The sequence below is a fragment of the Paramacrobiotus metropolitanus genome, unplaced genomic scaffold (genome assembly GCF_019649055.1).
Source record: "Paramacrobiotus metropolitanus isolate TYO unplaced genomic scaffold, Prichtersi_v1.0 Parri_scaffold0000138, whole genome shotgun sequence".
Taxonomy (NCBI): domain Eukaryota; kingdom Metazoa; phylum Tardigrada; class Eutardigrada; order Parachela; family Macrobiotidae; genus Paramacrobiotus; species Paramacrobiotus metropolitanus.
Window position 1 is genome coordinate 138,722 of NW_026570358.1, and position 24,160 is coordinate 162,881.

The 24,160-nt window shown below is 43.2% G+C and overlaps 5 protein-coding genes across 5 annotated transcripts; 2 read left to right on the forward strand and 3 right to left on the reverse strand.

Annotated features, from left to right (window-relative positions):
- Positions 1-1,180: 1,180 nt before the first annotated feature.
- Positions 1,181-2,241, reverse strand: LOC129599122 (uncharacterized). The gene is made up of 3 exons (XM_055497263.1): positions 1,690-2,241; positions 1,447-1,611; positions 1,181-1,330 (listed from the first exon to the last, which is right to left on the reverse strand). The coding sequence occupies exons 1-3, from the start codon at positions 2,239-2,241 to the stop codon at positions 1,181-1,183; spliced, it is 867 nt and encodes a 288-aa protein (XP_055353238.1).
- Positions 2,242-3,667: 1,426 nt separating this feature from the next.
- LOC129599123 (atrial natriuretic peptide receptor 1-like) lies at positions 3,668-8,821 on the reverse strand. Its single transcript, XM_055497264.1, has 21 exons — positions 8,701-8,821; positions 8,524-8,565; positions 8,408-8,432; positions 7,944-8,245; positions 7,640-7,683; positions 7,322-7,399; positions 7,105-7,242; positions 6,872-6,922; positions 6,605-6,784; positions 6,360-6,492; positions 6,161-6,254; positions 5,996-6,089; positions 5,747-5,890; positions 5,487-5,663; positions 4,771-5,420; positions 4,489-4,708; positions 4,226-4,364; positions 4,087-4,135; positions 3,973-4,022; positions 3,816-3,907; positions 3,668-3,748 (listed from the first exon to the last, which is right to left on the reverse strand). The coding sequence occupies exons 1-21, from the start codon at positions 8,801-8,803 to the stop codon at positions 3,668-3,670; spliced, it is 2,886 nt and encodes a 961-aa protein (XP_055353239.1). The 5' UTR covers positions 8,804-8,821.
- Positions 8,822-12,234: 3,413 nt separating this feature from the next.
- LOC129599124 (uncharacterized) lies at positions 12,235-15,390 on the forward strand. Its single transcript, XM_055497265.1, has 3 exons — positions 12,235-13,313; positions 13,381-15,076; positions 15,149-15,390. The coding sequence occupies exons 1-3, from the start codon at positions 12,330-12,332 to the stop codon at positions 15,388-15,390; spliced, it is 2,922 nt and encodes a 973-aa protein (XP_055353240.1). The 5' UTR covers positions 12,235-12,329.
- Positions 15,391-15,466: 76 nt separating this feature from the next.
- LOC129599141 (adhesion G protein-coupled receptor L1-like) lies at positions 15,467-17,648 on the forward strand. Its single transcript, XM_055497281.1, has 6 exons — positions 15,467-15,768; positions 15,833-16,149; positions 16,220-16,322; positions 16,508-16,614; positions 16,700-16,990; positions 17,113-17,648. The coding sequence occupies exons 1-6, from the start codon at positions 15,524-15,526 to the stop codon at positions 17,328-17,330; spliced, it is 1,281 nt and encodes a 426-aa protein (XP_055353256.1). The 5' UTR covers positions 15,467-15,523; the 3' UTR covers positions 17,331-17,648.
- LOC129599139 (uncharacterized) lies at positions 17,491-22,778 on the reverse strand. The gene is made up of 15 exons (XM_055497277.1): positions 22,529-22,778; positions 22,221-22,444; positions 22,051-22,144; positions 21,884-21,998; positions 21,620-21,784; positions 21,288-21,551; positions 20,931-21,093; positions 20,155-20,715; positions 19,525-20,018; positions 19,084-19,224; positions 18,855-19,013; positions 18,502-18,771; positions 18,159-18,419; positions 17,869-18,066; positions 17,491-17,792 (listed from the first exon to the last, which is right to left on the reverse strand). Exons 1-15 carry the CDS (start codon positions 22,712-22,714, stop codon positions 17,734-17,736), a joined length of 3,354 nt encoding a protein of 1,117 aa, XP_055353252.1. The 5' UTR covers positions 22,715-22,778; the 3' UTR covers positions 17,491-17,733.
- Between the last annotated feature and the right edge of the window lie 1,382 nt (positions 22,779-24,160).

The following is a 24,160-nucleotide window of genomic DNA, read 5'->3' on the forward strand; positions in this document are numbered from 1 at the left end:
GCTGATCACGATCAACCGCCTATGGGCCGTTGGCTTTCCTTTCTCATACCGGACACACCATACGTATGCAACTGCCATTGGGATCTGTGCACTGGTTTGTTTGGTCACTAACGCGGTGGGTATATCGTTTATCGCCGCCGATACGACATGGTATCGACAACGCCGACGCTGTGCAGTGAATGCTGGGGCGCAACCAATCACCGCGCGCGCTTTTGAAGTAGTGATGATTGATTTGACGCTTGTAATTATCTGGACAGCCTATCCGTTAGTCTTCTATCACTTGTGGAAACGCTTGCAAAACCGAAATCGGCTTGCTGGATCGAATAATACCGCTAATATGATGAACATGGGCGTCAGGGCCAATCAGCGAAATGCCGGAGACGGGTTAGTCGCACAGCAGCCCGACAGAGGGCTCGTGCAGCGTCGGGAGATGTCCAAATCTTTACTAGTTTTGTCCTTGTTGACGGTTAGCTCGTCCATTTGTTATACTCCGGGGTGTGTGGCTTTTCTGGTGCATTCGTGGGGCATCGGTGCACCTTCGCCCATGTGGTACGCCATCGGCAACTGGCTGTTCATATTGCAGCCTTTAGCGGACCCGATTCTGTTAATTGTTGGGTTAAATGACCTACGTCGCACTTTGCTAGCCAAGATCTGGTATTCTCACTAAAAGGTACGCAGTACTGCACCAATTAAAAGTGTGAGTCTGTAGCGCTACAAGCATTCGGGTTGAATATGTTTTACTAAGAACATTTGCGATCTGTATTTTCAAAATCTGTTAGAATAGTGTTGTGTAACATGTGTTCTTAAAACAAACTTTTCTCATTGAAAAACTTTTCACCTTTTATACCCTGTGAGTGCGTGACTGAATTGAACTGATTTACGCATAACCAAGATAGTTCCAACAATAAAACATACAATCGAAACGAGAGCGACAGAGTATTGTGATTATAAAAGTTAATTATGCTTGCACTTCGCGACGAACAATTTGATGGGCGCAAATACATGTTTAGCCAATTATTTCGGCGAACAAGAATTGACATATAGGGACAATGAAGTGTGCGTACAGCGTAGTTGAAAATGCGAATGATGCGATAACGTACACATAAAGCGGAAGCACGGTTATATCCGTATACGCGTAATACAGAATCAGACTACTCGCATTAATCTACGTACTTCTTAGTCAGGAAGGGATAGTATAATTACGATGCGCAAAATAATTCTTCAGGGAATTCTGCAGGAGTGCGCCAAGCTGGAGCTGCTTCTTGGCACTGAACTCGCCATCATCCATTTGCCACATGATCAACAAGTACGTCAAAACCACACCAACAAGCTAAAACGCAGAAAAGTTGAGATCATACCCCAGTAGCGGAAGAATTATATATATGTAGACATGCTCTTTCAGTGACCCTTACGAGTGCACCGAGATGTTTCAGTGTTTCCGCTTACCGTGGCGATGAATCCACGATCCACCACGACAATCTTAGCCAATGACATGCCGATATTGTTAGTTTTTAATCGGTTAATATGGGTCGTGAGGCGGTTACATTGACCGGTGCTCAGTTCTGTTTCTGCTATCAGCACGTCTTCCAACACCGGAATAACTTCCTTTGCCTGAAATTAGGATAATATTTCGAAATGCTGCAGTACTCGTATACTTGCATACTGCGGGTTGGCTGGTGAAGCTTTTACCTTTTCATTTGCATAGATAAATGTCAGTGTGCGTGACGTAACATCAACAATCAATTGCGCTAAGTAAGCGTATGCGAAAAAGTTATTTGCCATAATATGCTGCTTTTTGTAGGACAGCAATCCCAAAACATCGGAGCCGTAGCGCATCACGGTCGTAAACGAGAGAATGCTATCCAGCCGGCAAAACTGCTTCTCCAGTTCCACGTGTCGGTGCATGAGGCTGTCGACTACGGCAAACAATGTTTTCCCTTTCGCATTACAGGTGCCTTCAATTTCCGATACAATGCCTTTAAAGGTCAATCCCAAAATTAAGCATACAGTGATGACGAACGAATGCATGATCTTTTCCGCAAAAATGATTAACAGTTTACAGACAAGGGCAAACGCCGAAAATACATCGATTGCGTGCATTCCCCATGAGTGCTTTACACAGTGACTGAAGTTGCAGAGAAGATTCCGGTAGACGTTGAACTCACTGAACGGAAACTGCGAGAACAACTGCACTGCAGTGGACACGCTGATAAAGAGGTTGTAGATCGTTAGTGCAGTCATTAGGGCCACAATCGCTTGCTTGTTCCGTTTAGTTACAAACGGTTTGCTGAAGACAATGAACCGATCCACGAACGAGACAAGCTTGTTGAAAACAAAAGCCAAATAAAATGTGCTGGATGCCAGAGCCAACTGACCTTGCACAATTGCAGCAAAATAAAGATAGTCTTCCGTAGAACTGGTGGCACGACGTAGTGTTTTGTTGAAGTAAAAGCCGGCAACAACCAGAACATTCGCCAACAGCCAAGCGCTCCATAATTTTAAGCACCACTGACTTATTAATCTCCAAGTGATATGTTTTTCTTTACTGCTTGCTCTGTGAAAATTGCCAAAGCCGCTAAAATGTAGGATGGTTATCCATGGAATAAAAACGTTTTCCAAATCAATGCCGGTGTGGTGTGAAAACATAATTCAGTGCTTTCTAAAGGATGTATTGTAATTATGAAAAGCAGCTAGGGCTTGTGACACGGTGCTGCAAGAATTCGCTGAAAAAGTAGTTTTATCAATTTTATGCTCAGGAACGAGATGTAGTTCACGAGACTGTATGTACTAAGTACTAACCAGATCATCCAGAAGTATTGTGTAATTTGTACACAGAAACAAAGTAGGCTCTCCCTTTCCGCTCTTTAAGCTGTATTTGTACAGTAACGCATCACATGCAGTGTGCAGTGCCTCCACACTATTACTGGATCATCCTTAAATATTTACCCTTTCATCGGAATATCGCGGAGTATGCACTCGCCATACATCTAAACAATTCTCTGAGAGTCTGAGTACAGCCAGTATAGCCATCGCAGAAAATGACACCACTGCCAAATTAAAGGTCTCGGAATACATAATTAGAATACGAAGAGCCAAAATACGATAATTGTGATTAATATGCAATTTATTAGCCATGTTAATAAAAATTCTCAAAAACAACTTTGTGGTAGAGCGCTAGCACCGGTAGATAATACAAACAAGCGCCGCAAAAAATGATAAAAACTAAAAACGGCCGTAAGCCCGTAACATCAAAACGGTACAAAATTCATGTTGCGGCACATACTACATTCTATTGCTGATGACTGCGCGCAAACTGGAAAAAGCGCGTTTGATTATTGCTAAAGCGTACGCCGGATAATTATTATTCTGATGTTTTATTATTTCTCTGTTTTCTTCATAAGTCACCACGATCTTACTCACACGATCTCGTACATTGCTTCTTTAAACGTCTTCAGTTTTGAGTTGGCTGGACAGCGCTCGTTCTATGCGGCGATGCGCCTTGAAAGACAATAGCAGATTAATTTTCTTTAAACATTATTTCGAGACTGCATGGAAAGTTGAACACGTTTTGCACATGGAAGCAATGGAACACGACGAATGGTGAGCCATAATTCTATAATAATCCATGTATATATGGATGTAGTGCATCCATCAGCTGTGATGGGCTTCAGAGAACGTTCACGGCCACGCCCGTCGTATCAATAGCCTCTTTAAATGTAATCCAGAATGTCTTCACCATACCTTTGCCCTAAGTGACACCATGAGATTTCAGACCAGAAAAATTTGGTCTCAGTAACAACAAAACTGATCCATACCTTAACAGGAATCTCGCCTCGTGGTTCACATTTCAATTTGTTTGAGCAGTCCAGTAAATCTCGGGATGAATCGCTGGATTGAATACGGCAAGCTGTTAGAGAATATTGATTAGACAACATAGTAACAGGATTCCCAAAGTAAAGGGGCGCCGCTTACGCATGGATGTCGAGGTCATCCGCGATGCCATATTGACCGTATCGCCAAATCTACAATGATACATTAATTATTACAACTGTAGCTTTGCAACTGCCTTGCCGTCGCTCGATTTACAAACAGTATCTCTTCATGCGCAATCCAACTAATCCGGCGGCCACTTGACCTAGCACACAGAACATTGTCCTGACCATATCAACACACGACTTGATGACATAATATGTCATCAGTACACTATACAGATATACCCATGTACCAGAATGAAACCCGATTTGCAGTTGCAAGGTGTGAGAAGCAAATGTATCGGTCAACGTTCGAGATAAAGCCGCGCAGCAAAGAACACCAATTTCCTCCGCATGGTTCTTCTCGCTGCGTACTGGTAAACCGCTGGCTAACTGCAATAAGCGTTTAAAAAGAGTGTTACGTTCAACTTACGCAAAGCTTCGAGTGTCAGCGTCATCATATTTATGACTAGAAGTACGAGTTGCTATCATCTGAAAAATGTGAAAGAATTTTTACCATGTAACTATCAGCGATGGTTTCCACTTTATATACATCGTATTCGTTGATGAGGCGATCAAAAAGCGTGAAGAACTCATTGAGCAAGGCGACACAATCAAGAGGCGACAAATCAGCTATGATCTGTCCAAACTGGTTAATACACGTAAACGCTATGGTAGCGCACTGGAAGATTTCTGGTTCTGTGCTTTCACCACGAATCAAGGCATCTACCACCGACCTGCAACGATATTGCCGTCTGAATATCCTTCATAAATGATACTGTATACAAGAGAAACGTACGAAGGTAGCATATTCCTTAGTAAATCTTCCGACCGCTTCTTCTCGGCTCGAAGATTCTGCGTCCTCTCGGCAACTTGGTCCTCCAGATCTTCCGCATAATTGCTTAATTTCTTCAGAATAAAGTCTACAAAATTCCCTCCTTTTAACCGGAAATGCCTCTTAAACACTTCTTGAACTTGTGAAATTTTTGGTCGATCCGATGGAGATTCCGCCCAGCATTTTTGCATCAGGGAAATGATCTCCGGTCGGAAGGTGGATGCGTCTTCGGTCTCTCGCACAACCGGTCGGCACGGCACTTGTGCGCCGTGCTGGACAGATTCTATTACTTTCGCAGCAAACAGTCCGCCACTATCCGTGTCTTGCAGATCAAACGGGCGTGTAGCAAAAATAACTTCATGGATTATTATCCCGAAAGCGTACACATCGGATTCTTGTGTGAGCAAAGCACCAGCCGAGCGCAGAACTTCGGGAGCGGTCCAAAGCAATCGGTTGAACAAATGCTGATTAAGGGATTCCTTAACGTCCGTGGTCTGCTGCGATGGCCAGCCAAAGTCAGTTAATTTTATCGTTAACTGGTTGGTGACCATACAGTTCGGGCTTTTTAACGACCGGTGAGCTTTAACGCTTGAAGCGTGAATGTAAGAAAGACCCTGGGAATCATATGCCGAGGTTACCGGCAAACTTCGCACAAATTAGTTTTCATTCAAACCACTGACCTGGACAATATCAGTGAGGAAAGCGATTTTTAGCAGACTATCGAGAAATGATGTCCTGTAGTTGATGAGCTGATTTACGGACCCTTTTTGAAAATGTTCGGTTACGATGGCGAGCTCACTCTTCTCTAGTATCACGCCAATGAAATTTGCTATATTGGAGTGCTTGATCGATTTGCGCTGAAAAATGAAAATGACTGAGCCTATTTGATATTCCCAAAAGTATCTGTAAAGACCGTATGGCTGTAAGAGAAACCACGAACCTGGTTGGTGCATCTTATAAAGTCTGCCCATGAGCGTTGAGCTGATGTAAAAGCTGGACCGTCGATTACCCGGCACCATACCTTATTGTCGCGATACAAGCACACTTTGTGGCACGTTTCGTTTCCTTTCGCGGAGTACGAGATCTTGCAAGAAAATCAAATCTTGCGCTAATATTGTGGGTCATTATGAGACTTGCAGTGCTACAGTTAGCATGGAAGCGATTAAAGCAGCAGAAGAAGGAACCTTACTCGTGGCATGTCCGACGACATAGTTTTCATTGAAAACTGCCTTTTGACCTCCGTGGCAGGTATCAGCCAGTCAACACTATGCAGCCGCTGATATCTGAAATGTTGTTCAAAGGTTTTAGAATTTATGAAACGATCGCCATTTTGTCACGTTATTTGTCTGCTTGCCGTTTCAGCCGAAGAAATCCAGCAAGTGCTAACAGCAAAACCACCGAACACGACGAACACAAAGTCACAGCGGCAATGAGTAGAAGATTGGATCCTGTGAATTCACGACTATTACGTTTCTGTACGAAACAATTTGCCAGAAGCAGTGGTGCAGTTGGTAAACTTATCCAGAGCACCACTGAATCCTATGGCAGTTTACCGATTAGGCACTTTCGATCCTCGCCGGTATAGCCACACTTTGGACGATTCCGTGGAAGTGTCCCATTCAGTGGCCAGCTGTCATTCATAATTTTGAACAAACGCCCCGCACTTCTGTTCAGCTTCAGAAACACCTACGATTTACAAATAACGTAATACTGCTTTTAACCAGCTGGTTCGCTGTTTAGCCGATAAACACCCGATTCCTGCGCTGCTGTTTCCGCTAATTGCTCATCACATAACCACCTGGAAGTCTTCGCTTTCGTCCACGATGCCTTTTATCCCGTACTCATTGTCTAAGTCGCCGTTGGCGTTGATGCGGTATCTGCCCAGTTCCGTATCGTAAGTGCGGTTCCACATGGCTCTTCTCAAGTCGGTACCGAGGATCGGGTTAACGCGATTCAGAAAATTGTCACTGACCAGCGTCTGTCACGAATCAGGATACATGTATTTAATGACCACAATATGCTTTAGAAGTTAAATTGCAACAGTAAAATGCGTTTCAAAAACTACCTGCGCCAAAACTTGGATCCCAAGATAGTAACTGCTGGCATACATCGTGACCTTGAGTTAGTGCAAAACAACATGATTGTAAAAATAGGTTCATACATAACAACATGACTATAATAAGTAGAGCAACCAATCGGTCAATACCGGTGATAGACTAAGCTTTATTGCACCGCAGGAGAAAAAGCAATCAATGGTAACGTCGTACGCGTTGATATTATTTCATGTACACGACGTACCTCTTCATCCCAGTCATATTTCAAACCATACGATTCCAATGTTCGGTTCTTAATTCTCTCATTTAAATTATTAGCTGCCGGATTTTTATTCGTTGGACAGGACACAAACAGCAGGTAGCGGTAAATAATGCGAACAATCTGATGCGGAAAAATTAGAATGCGTAATTTAAATAATTTAGGATAAGAGGCGATCCCAATAGTAATTCAGGCAATTTACTTCGTCATCTGGGTCGCCAAACCTCCATGTCGCTCTCCCGATAAACGGTGACGCAAAAGGAAGCACAGCAACGAACGCCTGTCAATAATAAATCTGTCAATATTCCGGCAATAATGCCGTGCAGACCATTAGATTAAAATTTAGTATCGAGAGTGGCATAGCAATTATTGTACTAGAAAAGTACTTGCATATTCTCCGTTGGCAAATCCTAATCGGTGAGCAGCAAGCTAAAAAAATTGATTTTCCTGCGTTTATTGAAGCTATATGTTGGTGCTTAGGTATTATAATGCTTGGCTTTTGTTAAATACTCGTACATACCAGAAGTTTGCGTAATCGAGAAGCGTGTGTGCTGATGAAGAAAACTGCAACAACAAACCGTCGCTTAAAAACACTTTGACGGTGATGGAAATTTCCTGGTATACAACCTTCAAAAAAATGCTGCAAAGTAAGGAGGGAGTTCATACGGGAAATATAAATGGACAACAGTTCATCAAGCCAAGATGCTTCCTTAAGTAAAAACCGGATGCCGGGTTCCCGGTACAATGCTGGCCGATAGGCATACACTTTCCAATAATCACTTCAGTAAAAATCTTAGCATTGTAAAGTTTGAAGTATTGCTTACTGCGGCTTTTCGCCGATGCTTCCAAGAGGTATCTCCGGTAATCGGGATTGATTTTAAAGTTGTACTTCAGAAGAGTCATTGAAAACGGGGCTCTGATGAGAACTGTCGGTAAAAGTTTGCAAATCAGGAGAAAAGTGGCGAATTCTGTGGCGCCATCGTCGCAGATCATAGCAACGTTGGTCCAGTTGTAATAAAGAAACAGGCCGATAACCGAATCTATTAGGCCTTGTTGTTGATACGGAGCCAAACGGAAAAGTGTCGAAAATCGGATTTTATTGTCCATAACACTATCCGTACCACCGCTGGTAGCGTAAAAAAACAAGCAACAAGATTATTTTAATTCGCTTTGGGAGCAACCTTCTTCGGCGTTATCGATGTCAGGATAAGTCAACATCAATTTATTACGCTGACGTATGAGAATGTTTGGCTATGTATTGCACCTGCGGCTGCATTCAGTTACTTACGATGTTATAACGGGAACATTCCATTCTGAAAAAAAGGTACCATACGTTATCGAATTATTGAATATTAGGAAAACTTAATGAAAGATCCTCTGGACGAAGATGTCAGAAAGTTTCACCTCGTCCGATATCTCCCAGCTGTGTTACGGGGTCACTGCAAGCTGAAAATAACGTATGGCTTATAAGATGCAACATTTATCAAATATTATAAAACTAAATACCATGAATAAGATAAACAGCCGATCTACAGTTAATGAACAGTTTAGTTCAGTTCACAGTCTACGTAGTTACTTTACCTGGTGCCAGCAAGACAAAAAGATCCTTGTCCGACCGTTTCCAAGGTTTAGTGAAAAATAATTGGACGCATATGGAATGACATCCACCACTACGTCTGCACATGTTTTAAGATTGGTCTTATTCCAGCTGATTAGCGTAAAGGTTAAATTAAGCCTGCGATATTGCATATTCATATCCTCCACGGCTAAATCGATGGGAGCGCCTACATAGTCAAGGCTGGACGGAAGAGAAGTGGCAGATTGTTGGGACAAGAGAAGGACATTGCGTTGCAAAGATGGAGCGAAAGAAATTAAAAGAATTAGCGAAATAGCTATCAAGGCCATAGTAGTGTCGACAAAAAACAAGAGATGTAGAAAAATAGTGCACCTGTAACCAGTTTGATCTTGTTTTGAAGTGAAACAACAAACCCTTTAATATGATGCACCACTTGCGCGTCATCTTGATTCAGAAAACGATAGATTTTCGATGGCATGTTTAACTTGATCACATCCACTGGTGGCATTCAACGTTCCCGATCAAGATGGTCTCATGTATGTACATTTCGAATGTACATGAAAATGGCTTAACGCACCGAGCACAAATTATTGACAACGCAAAAGGCATTCTAGATGCACTTATAATACTGTGCGCACTGGAAAATGACGTCGAGGTCCATTTAAAAACTGCAGCAATAAACAATCCCGGGACAGATCAATTATGAATTACATATTACAAGAGCTTTTAATGGTGCTGCGGAAAGCTAGTGCGGTTTAAGTGGGGCAGTGGAAATATTAATTAAAAGCACGTGATTGTAACGACCTGTAAAGTAATGGTCAGCAGTGTTTTATTAAAGCAAACGATCTGGACAAGGAGAATCCCGAAACGGGTTTCCTTAAATTTTAGCACAACCATAGTGATGCGATAAAGTTAGGTCTCATCTGTCTCTTTATATTGTGATGGCAAAGCTTCAAGAAAGCATACTATACAGCCCAAAATAAAAGCATTCTACAATCTGCAACCCAAAATCGAATAATTTTGCATCTGAATCAAGGCTTGGCTCACCGTGAAGTTTTCACAAGTCAAAGTGTTAGTTGGTCAGTTAAACTGTAACCTTGCAGCACCCACTAAATTAAATTGGGTTAGATTCTGTTTCATAAGAATGCACTTCCTTGTTATGCGAGGCAGTAGTTGCTTCCGACACTTTAATTCACACAACCGGCTTCCGTTCCGCCAGTCTAACATGCACACTTCTGACAGCATTGACATTTACCGGCACCTTGCGTCTTCGACTTCCTACCAACGCAAACCCCACCGCACGGCTGTTAGTGTTTGCCACCTTCCCGCGGCACAAACCGGCATCCGTACACAACTTGGGCGCCGTCGTGGACGAGACAAGCTCCACGGCGGAATTGGCCGCTGCACTCAAGGTCACGCCCGTTCCCACAGCAAAAATCTGCGCCTGACTGTTCCCGTTGACCGCCGCTGCTGTTGGTTACGCTGCTTTCGGTGCGGGTTATTTCACCGGATTCCGCATCGCCATTGGTGTTGGTATTGGCGGATGCCTGTACGGAAGTACTGGCTGGGTGTTTGATGGAGCTGGCGGAACCGTAGGTGGAGCCGAAAATGGAGAAACCGCCCGTCCCGTTGGCAGTGTTCTGTGACTGGCCGCTGTTCTGGAATATGTATTGATTGTTTGCATTGTTTAAAGTGGAAGCGCTCTGAGCGTTGAGGAATACGGTGCCGTCCGATGTCGATCCGGAACCATCTGCTGCGCTATGTGCTCCACCTGGAAAATCGTAAGCCGGTTACTGTGTATCTCTCGTACGTACTTCAGCCGCTTTAATTACAGCTATATCATCATTCTTGGTTTAAATTACTGTTGATCATAGCATAAGTTATGCCAACAAGATATGATACATTATTGTCCGGGAGCACGAATAAGCAGTGACAAAGTGTTTCGCTTTTAATGTCACGTAATTTATGTAACGACTAACGAGCAAGTGCATAATATAAAATTTGGTACATGAAAGTGTATACAGTATCTACAATCTTGTAATTTAGTGCACCGTGCCATTGTTATTGCTCTGCTGTGTTGCAACATTTTTTTGCATTTATTTCCTCGTCAGTGGATTGCAAGTTTTAATTGGCACATATTGATGTGAATGCTGAATGTAACCATGAATTTATCAATTACCAGAAGATGCTATGGAAGTCCGGACATTTTCGTTTAATGATTTCAAACCATTTTTTTATTATAATTAGCAAAAAAATATGGCTGCTCCAGTCAACAACTGAACAAAGATTTCCATATTTTGCATGTTCAAAACCTGCGTTAAAGAACCCAAGATCTGCTATAAATAACCGGTATAAATAAACCAGAAAAATATAGCGATTCGCCAAAGAATTTCCCTAAAATACGTGGTTTATTTGCACCTTATCACAGCACCGACCATGTCTGGACACCCATCTGGTAGATCAACAGGAACGGGGATCACATTTTTGAGGAATTAAATTGTTTATGCCAACTGGTCATGCTACACAAAATAGCTCGATAGGATTATTTAACGCAATACTCGTACTGATGTTGTAAGAATAATTGTGTTAGGTAGGCAAAGAGAAGTGTTTTTGTTATAAATTTGTTTTAGTACTCAGATTGTATTTAAGTGCGACGGTAACTGTTATTAAAGTGCTCAGAACAAATTACAGCTATCAAATACAACCATGCTTCAGCTTTCGATCAAAAAAAGAAATGCTTTAAAGCACCGATTTCAGAACTGTTTGGAGCCAGTGATCATTCTACTCATACATAAAACGCATTGCTACGCTTAATATGCGTAATGTATTTCATACGCATTTGGACTGACGACCACAATATGTTTACACACGTCCTTTTGTAGGTCAAATTTTGCGCATCTTGTATTGTTCACAACAGAACGTTATTTACTGTATTCACCCCAGTTTTTTAAAACACTGATATCGCTACATAGAATATCTATATGACAGGAAAGCTTTTTAGTAATGCGTAGTTGCGTAGAAATTACGGTCTAAGAGCACATAGTTAAGGCATTAGTATTGCGTTGATCGATCTCACTTATAAAAGTTATAATATGATTTAGTTACTGTAAGCCTGTAACCAATTATTCGTATATATATTGTTGCATATCTTTGCAGCAGTTTCAAAAGTCTCTGGCGCCCGTACGGATGGTAGTCACCGGACTGGACGGTGCCGACCTTAATTTCTTTCCAGTTAAGCTAGTTCCAGATAGATTTGGTAATGCTCTGCTGTTAAACCAACAAGTTGTTGTCTGCAATATACCTAATCATCAATCTGCGTAAATACGAGTATAAGCAATAATAATAAGCCAAAAGTTTCAAGCAACGATTCAAACAGTATATGTACAAACTACAGACTACAGAGTGTATCATTCTGTGTACTTAACCTTAATAATTACTGGTACACCACCACGAGTGTGCGCAGGCAGTGCTGATTGATTCTATCATTTCTATGCATAGATGGACGAAGCATACCTATCAGTCCGCAAACCAGTATAACAATGACGCTGCTTCGCCAATCTTTGTGGGGAAATACGGAGATTTATTTTTATTGTATTTACATGTATTTTCGTTCAAGTTTCGTGTTGCCTATACTATGGACGCTATTCGTCCATTTTTAATACTGGCTATACTAATATGCCAATACTGGTCAGCGGAATGCTCACCCTTGTCAACAACAACAGCGGACAGAAACCACCGAACAACAAATCGATCATTACCCCACCTGTACAGCAATCCAAATATGCGGTCTGACGTCGACGTATGCATCGCCGAAATGCAGGACGAATGGACATGCTCGTGCAGCTCATCCGAATCCAACTGTTGTTGCTGTTGGGCTATGGTGATCGATGAATACGATCTGCACAGTGAGGACGGCATGACATCACAACAGTTTCTCAACGCCGCACTGGACTTTCATAATCGACAAAACTGTCGTCCGCTGCAAGCAGGACTATCGGACAACGAAATCCAGTTTTACCAAGAACATATTCAAGCTTTTTTTACAGTACCGTCAGCATCTGCCCAAGTAGCTATCGATTCCAATCCACTTCTGCCAAATCAGTTTTGGAGCGGTGTTATGGAAACAATGGTCCGCTCCCGGTCCCGCTGGTCAGAATCCCGCATCAGCGATTTAACAGTAAAACAAACGACCATGTTTGTGCACCAGGTTGTCGAGAAACAACGGTGTGACATTTTAGCGGCAGACGGAATAGCCTCTTTTCCTGTGTACAAAGCCATTAATAATTTACCGAACAACATATCGGTAATTGCTAATGATTGTGGTCTTTTGTCAAAGGAGGATTCCGTCTGTGTTAGAGTAGATGAGACCGCTCTGGAGGAAATGTGCCGCCAAGATACAACTTTGTCCTCATGGTACTGGATACAGATCCTCAGTCCAAAATATCTCGACCACACAAGCTTTGCTGCAAACATACAAATCGACGCCGTAGACATTGAATCCATCATTCGAATTGTTCGAGTGTTCGGCTGGGTCGTTGGCCTGTTATCCCCTTTTGCCAATTTTACTGGCATTTCCAATGAATATTTCTTAACAGCCGAGTTTTCACCTTTTGCACCGGTGGGTTGTCAATTAGGCTAAGCGATTCCATGTTTAGCTTAAAAGTGGTTTTGCTGATGTTTTGCAGGTCAAGGACAAATCTGACGCTAGCCATTTCATGTGCATCATGTTGCCGCGGGGCGAAAGTCACTGGAGTGATCGACACTGTCAGCAACCGGCAGACATAGATGCTCAGAACCGGGTCACATGTCGCTGTCGAAACTTTGGAATGCTGACGTTTATCGAAGCACGCATCAGCACAACAACAACACTGTCTTCGACAACAGGGAGTTTCAGTACTCTGCTGGAGGATGCAACCACCACTGTTATTACAGAGGCATCCAGCTCACCAAACTGGGAAGGAGCTACCAACGCCACAACAACCACAACAGAAGCGCAATCTATAGCATCAGATTTCTCAACAACAGTTCTTTCGCTCGAGACAGACATGGATACGACTAGTTCCAACACAACCGCTGCCCTTTCTTTAACACCGTATACAAGTGGCCCCTCGAGCACGAATCTCCCAGCTAATGTCACTGGACTATCGTTAGATAATGCAACAGAAGCAGACTTGACAGCTTTGACTGCAACAGATATCGCAACAACGGATTTTTCAACTGGGATAGACGATGATACGACCATTTCCGATACAACCGCAACAGTTGTTTCAACGACCGATACAACTATTCCATCAGACACAAATTTTGCAGTCACTGAAACCGAACCGCCGCTAGGTAATATAACAGAACCGGAATCCACAACTTTAACCACAACAGATTTCGGAACAACTGACCTCTCGCCTAATATCGACACTGCCGCCACGGTTCCCAATACCACCGTAACATTTTCTTCCACGCTGTCTACAAACGATGATCTGAGCACTGATTCCGCAGCTACCGTCACCGGAACCCCAGATTTCTTTGATTTTGGAACAAATAGTACCGACACTTTCTATCAGACGGATTCGCTGACAGAGACCACGGTCTCTATTATACACCTTAACCTCACCAGCGAATTTACCGCAGTACACCTAACTGAAAGTGTTAACACCACGGTTTCCGTATTCAACAGCCCTCCAAGCACGACACCGCTCCCCGACAATCCATCCGACATCCTGGATTATTACGCTAACACTACCAACATCCAGAATCCGGAAGATTGGAGTCGAGCTTTGAATGCCACTTTAGACGCAGTTAACACTTTATCGCAGGGCTCTCAAATGAGGTTTCACGATGTGGAAAGGTCTATCGAGATCGTGAACACTTATGTGCAAAGACGGCGCAGCAGCAACAGCAACAGTTCCGAGAACTGTCAACGACCTTCCATAGCACCGGAAATACATTTTAATGCAACTTCGGAAACACTTACTTGTTCGCTAATTGAAGATGACTTTCGGATCGATGCCGCTCATGCCGTGGTTAAAATTTGTGACCGATTACTTCATTCCAAAAACAGCCCTCCGGATTCTGTTCAGAGCGGAAATGATGCCGCTGTGCTGCTTTTGGACACGTTGGAAAATCTGTATCTAACGATGCCACCAAGTGAACACCCGTTGGAAATTAATTTCGGAAAAATATCCTTGTGCTTAAATATATTCAAAGTGAATTCTACCAGCAACTTTCAATCGATTTCTGAAAAGCTGAAAACAGTGGCAACCGTCCATCCTGTTGGGTCAAATCAAATAAAAAGTGCCGATTTCTCTCGCCGAACTACCAACAGCACTTTTACTTCGCTTCTGCAGCTAAACGATGCCGTGCTGCAGAAGGAATTTGAGACTCTTGGTAAGTTGCTGAGGTCAGATAAAAAGATTGCAGTCATGACTGAATTAAACCTATAGCTCCAATGGTTTTTAGTCGCACCCATTCCACCGAGTGAGAACCGAATTTTCGCCTTTCAGTTGTTGGCGCTACCGAATCCTTCTTTTGCAAGATTCAAACATCCGTCTGAAATGCCGGTGCGCAACGGCCGACGAAGTGGATTGGTGCTAGTTTCGGCGTCTATGCGAAACGTCAGCGGGCCGTACAAGGACATGGTAACAATTACGCACAAAGCGGACAGTCTTTTTCAGGTAGCTTTACTTTTTGAGACTCTTTAGTACTCTAGATGCAATGTGGGAATGTCGCCAGAATGCTTATAATTTGGAAAGCTTCTAGGGTCGTTTAACTGGTCGGAGTGCACATCACTGTGTATTTCTGGATTACTCGGTTGAAGGTGAAGAGACTACTTCCATGTGGTCGACTGAAGGCTGCCATCTTATGCGGAAGAGTGCAACATGGAGCGAAGGGACAACCGCTGAATGTGTATGCGATCATCTTACCCCGTTTACCATGCTTCTTGATTTGTGTGGTAGTCTCCTCAGCGAGGACGATGCGGATGACGAGCCTATGTATTTAACCCTGGAACCGGCGATTGTAACCCTGTGCAGTTTAATTGTGTCAATTATATGTTGCTTCTTCATTGCTTGCCATCTACTGTAAGTGAGCCGCTTCAATTCGAAGTAACTGCGAGAGGTATTTAGCGAGATATTTCTTCGATAGATGGGCCGTATGGAATAACGTCATTGGATTCACTCCCAGAAAATTCACTCGACTAAATTTTGTAGTCGGCATTTGTCTGGCCCATATGTCGTTTCTCTTGAGCCATACCGCAATGGAACGTGACGACGAAATTGGCTGCTTATTAGTGGCGATTGTATCGCACTGGCTTATGCTGGTGGTGTTTGCCTGGATGGGAATTGAAGGGTACTGGATGATCTTGCCAGTGTTTAAATTTTGGACGGCAATATACGAGAACACACGGGTGCCCGGTGATACATATGGAGGCGTTCGGTGGAAGGTGTGGTGCATTGCTTGGTGTAAGCTGTCTAAAGGTCGGGACTCGGTTCCGTCTCCTTCGGTGCACTTTAATCGTTTTCTGGTTTGTAGTGCTTCCATTTTCTTTTCCGTTCTTCGGGATCCTCAGTCACATCCCATTCGAGGCTATGAAGCAAGCGTTTGATGGCCATGCTTATGCAGTGGAAGAACGATGGTTAGTGTATCCTAAATCCGTACAATTCCGAGGCAAAAATTGCAACAGTTATAAATGACCTACGATCTGCAACTTGCAGTCATCTAATTAGAACAATATACTTGCCGGGAACCTATGATAATCAAAGTTCGTATCTTATATAGTATGTTTTATTATTTAATACCTAAGGGTATCTTCAAGTGTAGGTGTTGGCTTGATCATGAGCACACCGCTTTCGTGGCTTGGACCTTCCTTGGACCGGTTACCATAATTTGTGTCAGCAACATTGTGCTGTACATTTTGTACTTGCGTCGTAAGTTCATTGCTTTTATGTACGAATGTTTCCCGGTATAAAGCCTCTTAAGTATAAATAAGTAATGTTGATCATTAATTTGCAGATACTTTACAAAATGAGAAAGAACTGCAGCCCTCACGAAGAGATGGACCTAAGCGGTTTAAGATAATCAGTCTGATATGTACCAGCGGATTACTTGGTGGCACGTGGCTTTTGGGATACTTCCTGCTTTTCGTATGCGATATGAGCGACAACGTCAAAATGGCTCTGGGATGCGTGTACATCGTACTGAGTGCTGCACAAGGAGTTTTCATTGTGGTGGTGCACCTCAGGGAAATGAACGTACGAAGCACGGCTGGACTTGCCAAGAAACGTTTACGTATCTTCCGAAGAGGTACATTATAGTAGCTACTGATACTTCGTATGGATACACTTCGTCCCATATTTTTCAAGTGTTTACTATTCAGTTATCCTTGTTGATTCCTGCGTCGCGAAATGCACATGATTTCTTTTTAGGACAAAATAAAACAAGGGACTCGATCGCCGTACGATATTGGAGAGAGTTGACAACAACACCTGCCGTGTCCGGCGGACCTGGTCGATGGGCAGGTGCATTGGTTTTAACGGATGACAATACGAATGTCTCGTCCAGCATAAATGACGAAACATCCGAAGACACAACTTCCGAAGCTCTGACGATTTCGCGTATTGTTGAGGGAATTTCTGACGCTTAACGATACATTGCCACAAGAAAACCGAAAATCACTAATTTACCCCAAAATCGCCAATTTTACGATGCAGCGATTTTTATGCACTCTGCACATGGAAGCATGATACAATATGTTACACTTTATTCTTTTGAGAGTCGTTTTAGTCAATATCTGGAATTTTTCGGCAATGTTTTATTTTTTCACTGCTTCGCTTACGTACAGTTCAGTTGCCTAAGCAAAGGTAATCAAGAAATCTACAGTAATAATTTGATTGCATCCGAATTCAGCTACACCAGCTAATAACCTGCATAGTAGCTAATAACTGTGTCATTTTGGTGTAAATTAAAACAGGACTATGATTTGTAAAATAAATTAATATAATTTCCCAGCTCTGTCTCTGGATTGCTGAATGAGCTTCCACATTTGTCTATCTTAACCAGGCGGCAAGGACTGCGAGCAAAAAGAGCACACTGGACCCGTAGACACCTGAAAAGTGGAACTATACATAACTTTGTGGTACAAGCAGTTACGTGGTAGCTGGTAACCTGCCCAAATCACTTACGATTTCCGTGATTTCCGTCGCATTTTAATGCCTCTCCCGTCCATTTTCCTTCGGCTGAGCATACCAGAGTTGTACTGCCAGATATCTGAGAAATAGTATCGTTTCGGCAGGCTAACTGTACACTCTCGCCGCTGATAAATGAGGAGTTGGATGCGATGACCACCGATTCATCCAGGGCAGGGTAGCCGCAACTGGTTACTACTCGTAGACAAACGTAAACCCGTATGAGAAAGTAGCAGCATAAGATGCGATCGTGTACATTGTAAATAACGCTGCAGTGTTTAAATTACCAACGGTGATGGAGGTGTTGAAGTCCTCTTCCACAATTGTCATGAACGTCTTTGTCGTTTGACCCATACGCAACAAGCCGGTAGCCGCGACATCGAACATGCACTCTGCATTTGCACCGCAGAGATTTTCTGCTTCCCGTTTGAGCGTTGCGTTTTCAATTTCGGGTGCAGCAAATAACGGGCGAAATAAAACGTCGTTGACGGACTCGTACGTCTCCGGCACTTGGTACTGGAACAGTGATTCGGCTTTCTGTATCCGCCCTGCAAGTTTAAATTGATTATGCTGAATAGTAAGGGTAGTAAAGAATTTGGTAAAGTCGTAGATGCTTTGCATATGCAGTACATGATTCTCCAAATGTGAAAATCTCTTCGGCGGTAGGAGTTTGAGGAATCGCCACAGTCTGGCCGCGAGGTATAAGGTCGTCCGCTGTATCGTCATTCCAGCGGCCGAGTAACCCAGCGCTTTGTGCGTTTTTGTAGGTGCTCGGCAAGGAAACTTGGAACTGAACGACCAAGTCAACTTCCTCGATCTCCACTAGAATTCCCAGTGCCAACTGAGCACTGACTTTTTTAAGCGCGGACGTATTCAGGCGATCCAGGTGTATTATGGAATCTAGACGGTTACGGCAATGATATAGGTAGGTACTTTATTTTGATACACTTTAGCTCACCTACACTTGTTGAAATTTTACGTACCGTCTAGAATAATCAGCGTCGAAACAGCATCCAGATCAATGTTTTCGCGGTTTAAGTACAAGTTCAGTCCTTCTCCTCGCGAACTGATACTAGCCTGAATGGTCGTGTTGCCAACGCGAAGCGCTAAACCTGACCACACTGTGGCCATTAATTCTGCTCCTACAGGAAAGCATTTTAATACCATGATCGCAGGATAGAAGACTGCCGGCTTCCAGGTTTGTTCAGTTACCTTGTTCGGATTTCGCTTTGGCTGTGCGACCTTGCACGGTTATCACGTTAGGGATCTCCAACAAAACGTATTCGCCCAATCCGTTGAAAGTGTAGCGGAAGCCATCGTAGGTCTGAATGTGCGGATCTCCGAAACCGACGGCTACAGACAAAACAAGCAATTGCCTTAATACTGCTCGCGGTATAACTGAAAATCTCGTTTCACGCGTGACTCAAGCGACTAGAAAATGCCACGTACCACTAAGCTTACACCACAACTTACTCTTACCAGAAGTTACCACTCGTGCCAACTCTAATGAGTGAAGCAAAAAATGTATATAGGAATCCCGGCACTTGGAAAAACTGTCACTTCTGTCGCTCGATATTTAAATTCTTTTGACCGGTTTTGCCATATACGTAATATTTAGGTTATTCGTATCAGGATGACAAGTAGTGTTATTACCTGGTCGTGGCGGCTCATAGCATCGTGATGAACCACCTTTCCTGACATCTCGGAACAAACGGCAGCTATCGCTATTCCAGTTGGCGTTGTTGCAACACTTTTTCAGCGGAAGTCTATCCGTAATAGCCTCCTCCAGCCTCTGCGCCATCCAGACTAAACCGGAACTAACGTCATCGACCTCCCGATCTTGGACAAGCAGCTTCACCCGCCCGCCGCCCGGGTGCATGTTAGCCAGAATGAGGTTAGCATTGTCAGCATAACAACACTGCTGCTGATACTTCCGCGATACAGTGGGGGCCACAACGCATAGAACGGAGGCCGGGTTCTCGGCACAAAAACTAGTGGGCCACAAAGTACTATCCGCTGTTTGAATACGGTTACAGGCGCTGATGCTGGTTAGGGGGTTCTCTACGGAAAACCGGGCACGGTCCAAGCGAGCCTGGTTGGCATTCGCTGGGCACGCTGGGAAGTCAGCGCAATCCGAAGAGTTGTATCTGCAAAAAGAGCACAAACGCTACCATTTCTACCCAAATCGACATAACTTCTTAAACACATTGTTACTGACAATTAAAGGGATCTAATTTTTTATGGAAACAAGTATACCCTATCAGGTCGTATGGCGACCTTTACCTCAACGTCCACCGTTCGGCATCCGCCCAGCATCGACAAAAATCAGTATCAGCTGTACATTTCAGAATGGAGTCAATCAGTACATGGCGTTCAGGAAACCCTGACAAATATTTGCTCCATTGATCTTGGCTGAGTAGTGTTTGGGAACCTTTGTAAAAAGTCAGTGCCTGAAGTGCACGTCGGCCAAACAGCGGCTGCAGTGGTCGGCGAACGGTATAAGATAGGATCATTCCATATTCAGTGTGTTCATAATCATCATTGTTCCGACTGGACTGCTGGGGCAGTCGTTGAAGAAAATCTATATCGAACATCGGCGTCCAGAGGGATACCGGAAGCGACTGGTTCCCATGCGTAATGCCGGTGCTGTTCACCAGCGCGTTACGAACAGTGTCTTTCATAATACGAAGAGATCCTCGCAAAAAGATGTAACGTTCGTTCGGGAACTCTGGCTGAAAGAGGTTGATGGACGTTTTCAGTGTGATGTCCATTCGGCCCGTATTGATGACTGATGGGACAAGGGGAATCACCATAGTGCGGACATGCTGCGTTACATCAGAACCACTGCAATTAATCAGTCGTTTGATTGCAGAATGAAGGACCGCCAGAGTTCATTGTTTCTGTATATGTTTCTGGACGAATTTGGCTAACATAATTCATATATCTGGCAGTAAAGGCCGCTTATCAGGTCAAGTAAACCGTTAATTCCAAATTTTATGTGTTCCCTTATCGCATTAATTTATTCTCATCAAATCATTGGCTTATCTTTAGACATGTACCTTAGATACCATCCCACCAAATCAACCGCAACCTTGGAGTTGTTTTTTAGAACTACTAAATCGGCATCAATATCGTACGGATTCCACTGAAATCGCAACTTTACTTCCGGCAGCGACTCCCATAAATGCTGGTCGATAAGCCTGGCAGAGTACGTTGTCGAATCTGCATGTATTATAGTATAATTATTTCAGATTACTATGTTATGGCACTTATGGCCGCCCGGTACATATTTGCTTAACAGGTTTCAGCGGTGCGATCGACATAAAAGCAAGTGATATTAATTCTCTGAACACTAAATACTAACATAGAAACGGAAGATAGGTAGCTGTAAGCAGAAGCCTGCAGTTTTTTCTTACCAAATGTATACGTGGATGCATAAGGAAAGGTCATCCCATTGTCCACCGAGATGCGTAGAGCCACTACGCCGATCTCACCCGGTGTGGGAGCCACACACCGCACGGATGTCGGACCATGTTGCTGGCCGGGAAGGCGATCACCGCCAAATTGACAAATAATTTGATTGATGGGTGTGCCAGCATCAAAGCACACTCCGCTGACGATGACTTCGTTGCCACCCAGAACGGAACCGTATTTTGGACTAACGGAAATCGCATGGCTGTCTATAGAAGGTGACAAAACAATCAACACTTTTTGCCAACTCATGCCAGCGCATTCGCCGTTGCCTTACTGGATGGATCGCTGCAGTCCACGCCGGTGATGGTGTTGGCATCGAGCCGAAAAATCCAGCGGCCCGGGACGCCGGTATTGGATTCCGTCACAACCTTTCCCAAGTTTGCTGTTCCGGAGCCGTTGAGTTCTTTGTAATACAGGCCATCGAATCGATTAAAGCCAGCTAGAAATTAGCCAGATTTGAGTGGCTTCTTGCTGATATGGCAACCAATAGTTGGGTACCCATCGGTAGGAAAAAGGGATTTTCAAACGTTGTTTTTACCAATCGCGTATTTGTCGTTATGCGAGATCCACTCAAGTTTGTCATAGTTGAAAATTGAAAAGGAATAGCGTCCATCGGTTGCCAGTATGATTTGGAACGTATTGGCTGGATATTCCTAGATATAGCGGTTGTCATTCATGTAATGGAGAAAGGTTGTTATCACTTACCGGAGGACATCTCGTACTAAATCGAACGACACGGGAAAACGTAAGGATAAACGCCCACTGCGCACGGAACGATCGGAAACTTGCGTCGTACTCTCTGCAAAACGTTTTGATGAGCTAAATCTTGAAGTGTAATCTGCTCGTACGTTATTGGCGTTTGTATTACTCTCTACCGTATTTGATTTGACAATGCTAGAAGCAGATCTGAATTCTGGTTGGCTATTTCGCGATAGAAGACGTTGTTGTTTAAATCGCCTCCTGGAAGAGTGTTGCAGTCGTGGCGAGGATCAATGTCGGACCAGAATGCGGACAGCAGCGAACTGTCGTTCATGGGAAAACTGGTCGGTGTGAACGCTGTAAAGGGCTGATTAAAGCTGATGTAGCCATTCGTTCCTAACTACAACCACAGTCAACCTTTGATTTTGCTGTAGAACATTAAATTTTCCTCTTGAAAAATCCGCTAAAATGTGCATCTGCCTACGTATAACTGGCTGTAGCTGTGCTCCAAAAAGACAAACGGATGAGAAATGGCAAGTCCCAGGGAAATGTCATCGGCTTTCTCTAGGAGACGGTCACCAACGGCCGTGCCGTACGGCTGTAATGGAGCAGCATGAGAATATGTAAGAGCTATAAGCAATACGTATAAGGCGTATATGGAGATCGCCATTTTTGAATCTACTTGAAACTGATTTATGAAAATAATAGACTAACTGGCCGAGCAATGTTTTTAAGGTGCGATAAGGATAGCGTCTGCCGCAGTATAGTGACTGATTCATGCCTGCTTATCAAATTAACAAAAGGCAAAAACAGTTGTACCGATAATGTCTGCATGAAGAGTTACAAAGCTTTCGGGTGTAAGACGTTAATATGCATGCTCCAGATATACTGTAACATCTTTCGCACAATGCTGAGATTTGAACGCGAAATCAGCTCTGACTCAGGGACAGTATTAGATAACAACTTCCGTATACCTGCAATTGTTCTCCACGATAAGCGTTTTGACTTTGCCAGTATTGTACCCAATTGTTATTAACTTACTACAGAGTCTGTATTATTATTTTACCAGTTAAATATCTTGCAGAGGTGACTCATTTTCGACTTCGCGATATGATGAGGGCAATTACATGTAATACGATTGCTTCGACTGACGTTAGTAACTTACCATTAGTACTATTAAAGTTGTTACCGAACATTTTACATTTATTTATAAATAATGGCAAAAAGCAGTTTTTATAAATGCCGTGCTGACCTTACGGTGAAAAAAGCCCCCTAAACATACGCAAACTCAATATACGGTCGTCGTGAAAGGTTGGTTTTTGTGTTTGTATCGGTAGTGCCGTAATCTCACGATGTTCAATTTATAGCAGGCAATTGCATGGCCAATATAGCCGACAAAGAAGGGTAATACTAATGAATACTAATGAACAACCCGGAGGTCAAAAAAGACGTACGCCGTAAATTTGTCTCACCCAGTTTTTTTTATATCCGACCAGCGATTACCCCGACTAATAAATCTGTGCAGAAAACGGGGAAAATTCGGGTGTGCAAAATTTTAATTTAAAATTTTGGGCCGGATACATGGTCGGCGTACGAATGGAGCCGGGCATTTTGGTCAGTATATGCAGCGGGGGTTCATAGTTCGATTTAGTTATGTGCATCCGCATAAAGTAAAAAAAAACTCCGTGGACACACACCACTATTAAGCGAACGTTTATTTCGCCCTCTGGCAGACGCCTTAGTCGGATAACAATGTGCGTTTAGCTGTAATATGCATATTACATGTATGTTCTACGTAGTTTTTTTTGGATGAAAACAAGCAACGTTTTCATAATGGATATAATAGAACGGAGAATAAAACGATAGTATTAATTTTTTTGTACATATACAAAATATCAGTTTTCGCCTTTATCGGAGTATGACTGTATTGTAACTGTTGTGTCTGTATTGTACGTACATCCGTTAACCTCGATAATCCAGCTTGATGAGTGTCTTGGGTAATTACACTAACCACAGAAATACAATACCCTATTTAAAAAACATATACAGAAATACAGACGTACAGAATTATATATACAAAAAAACCGATATGCAATTCCTAATTTGATTTTTACTG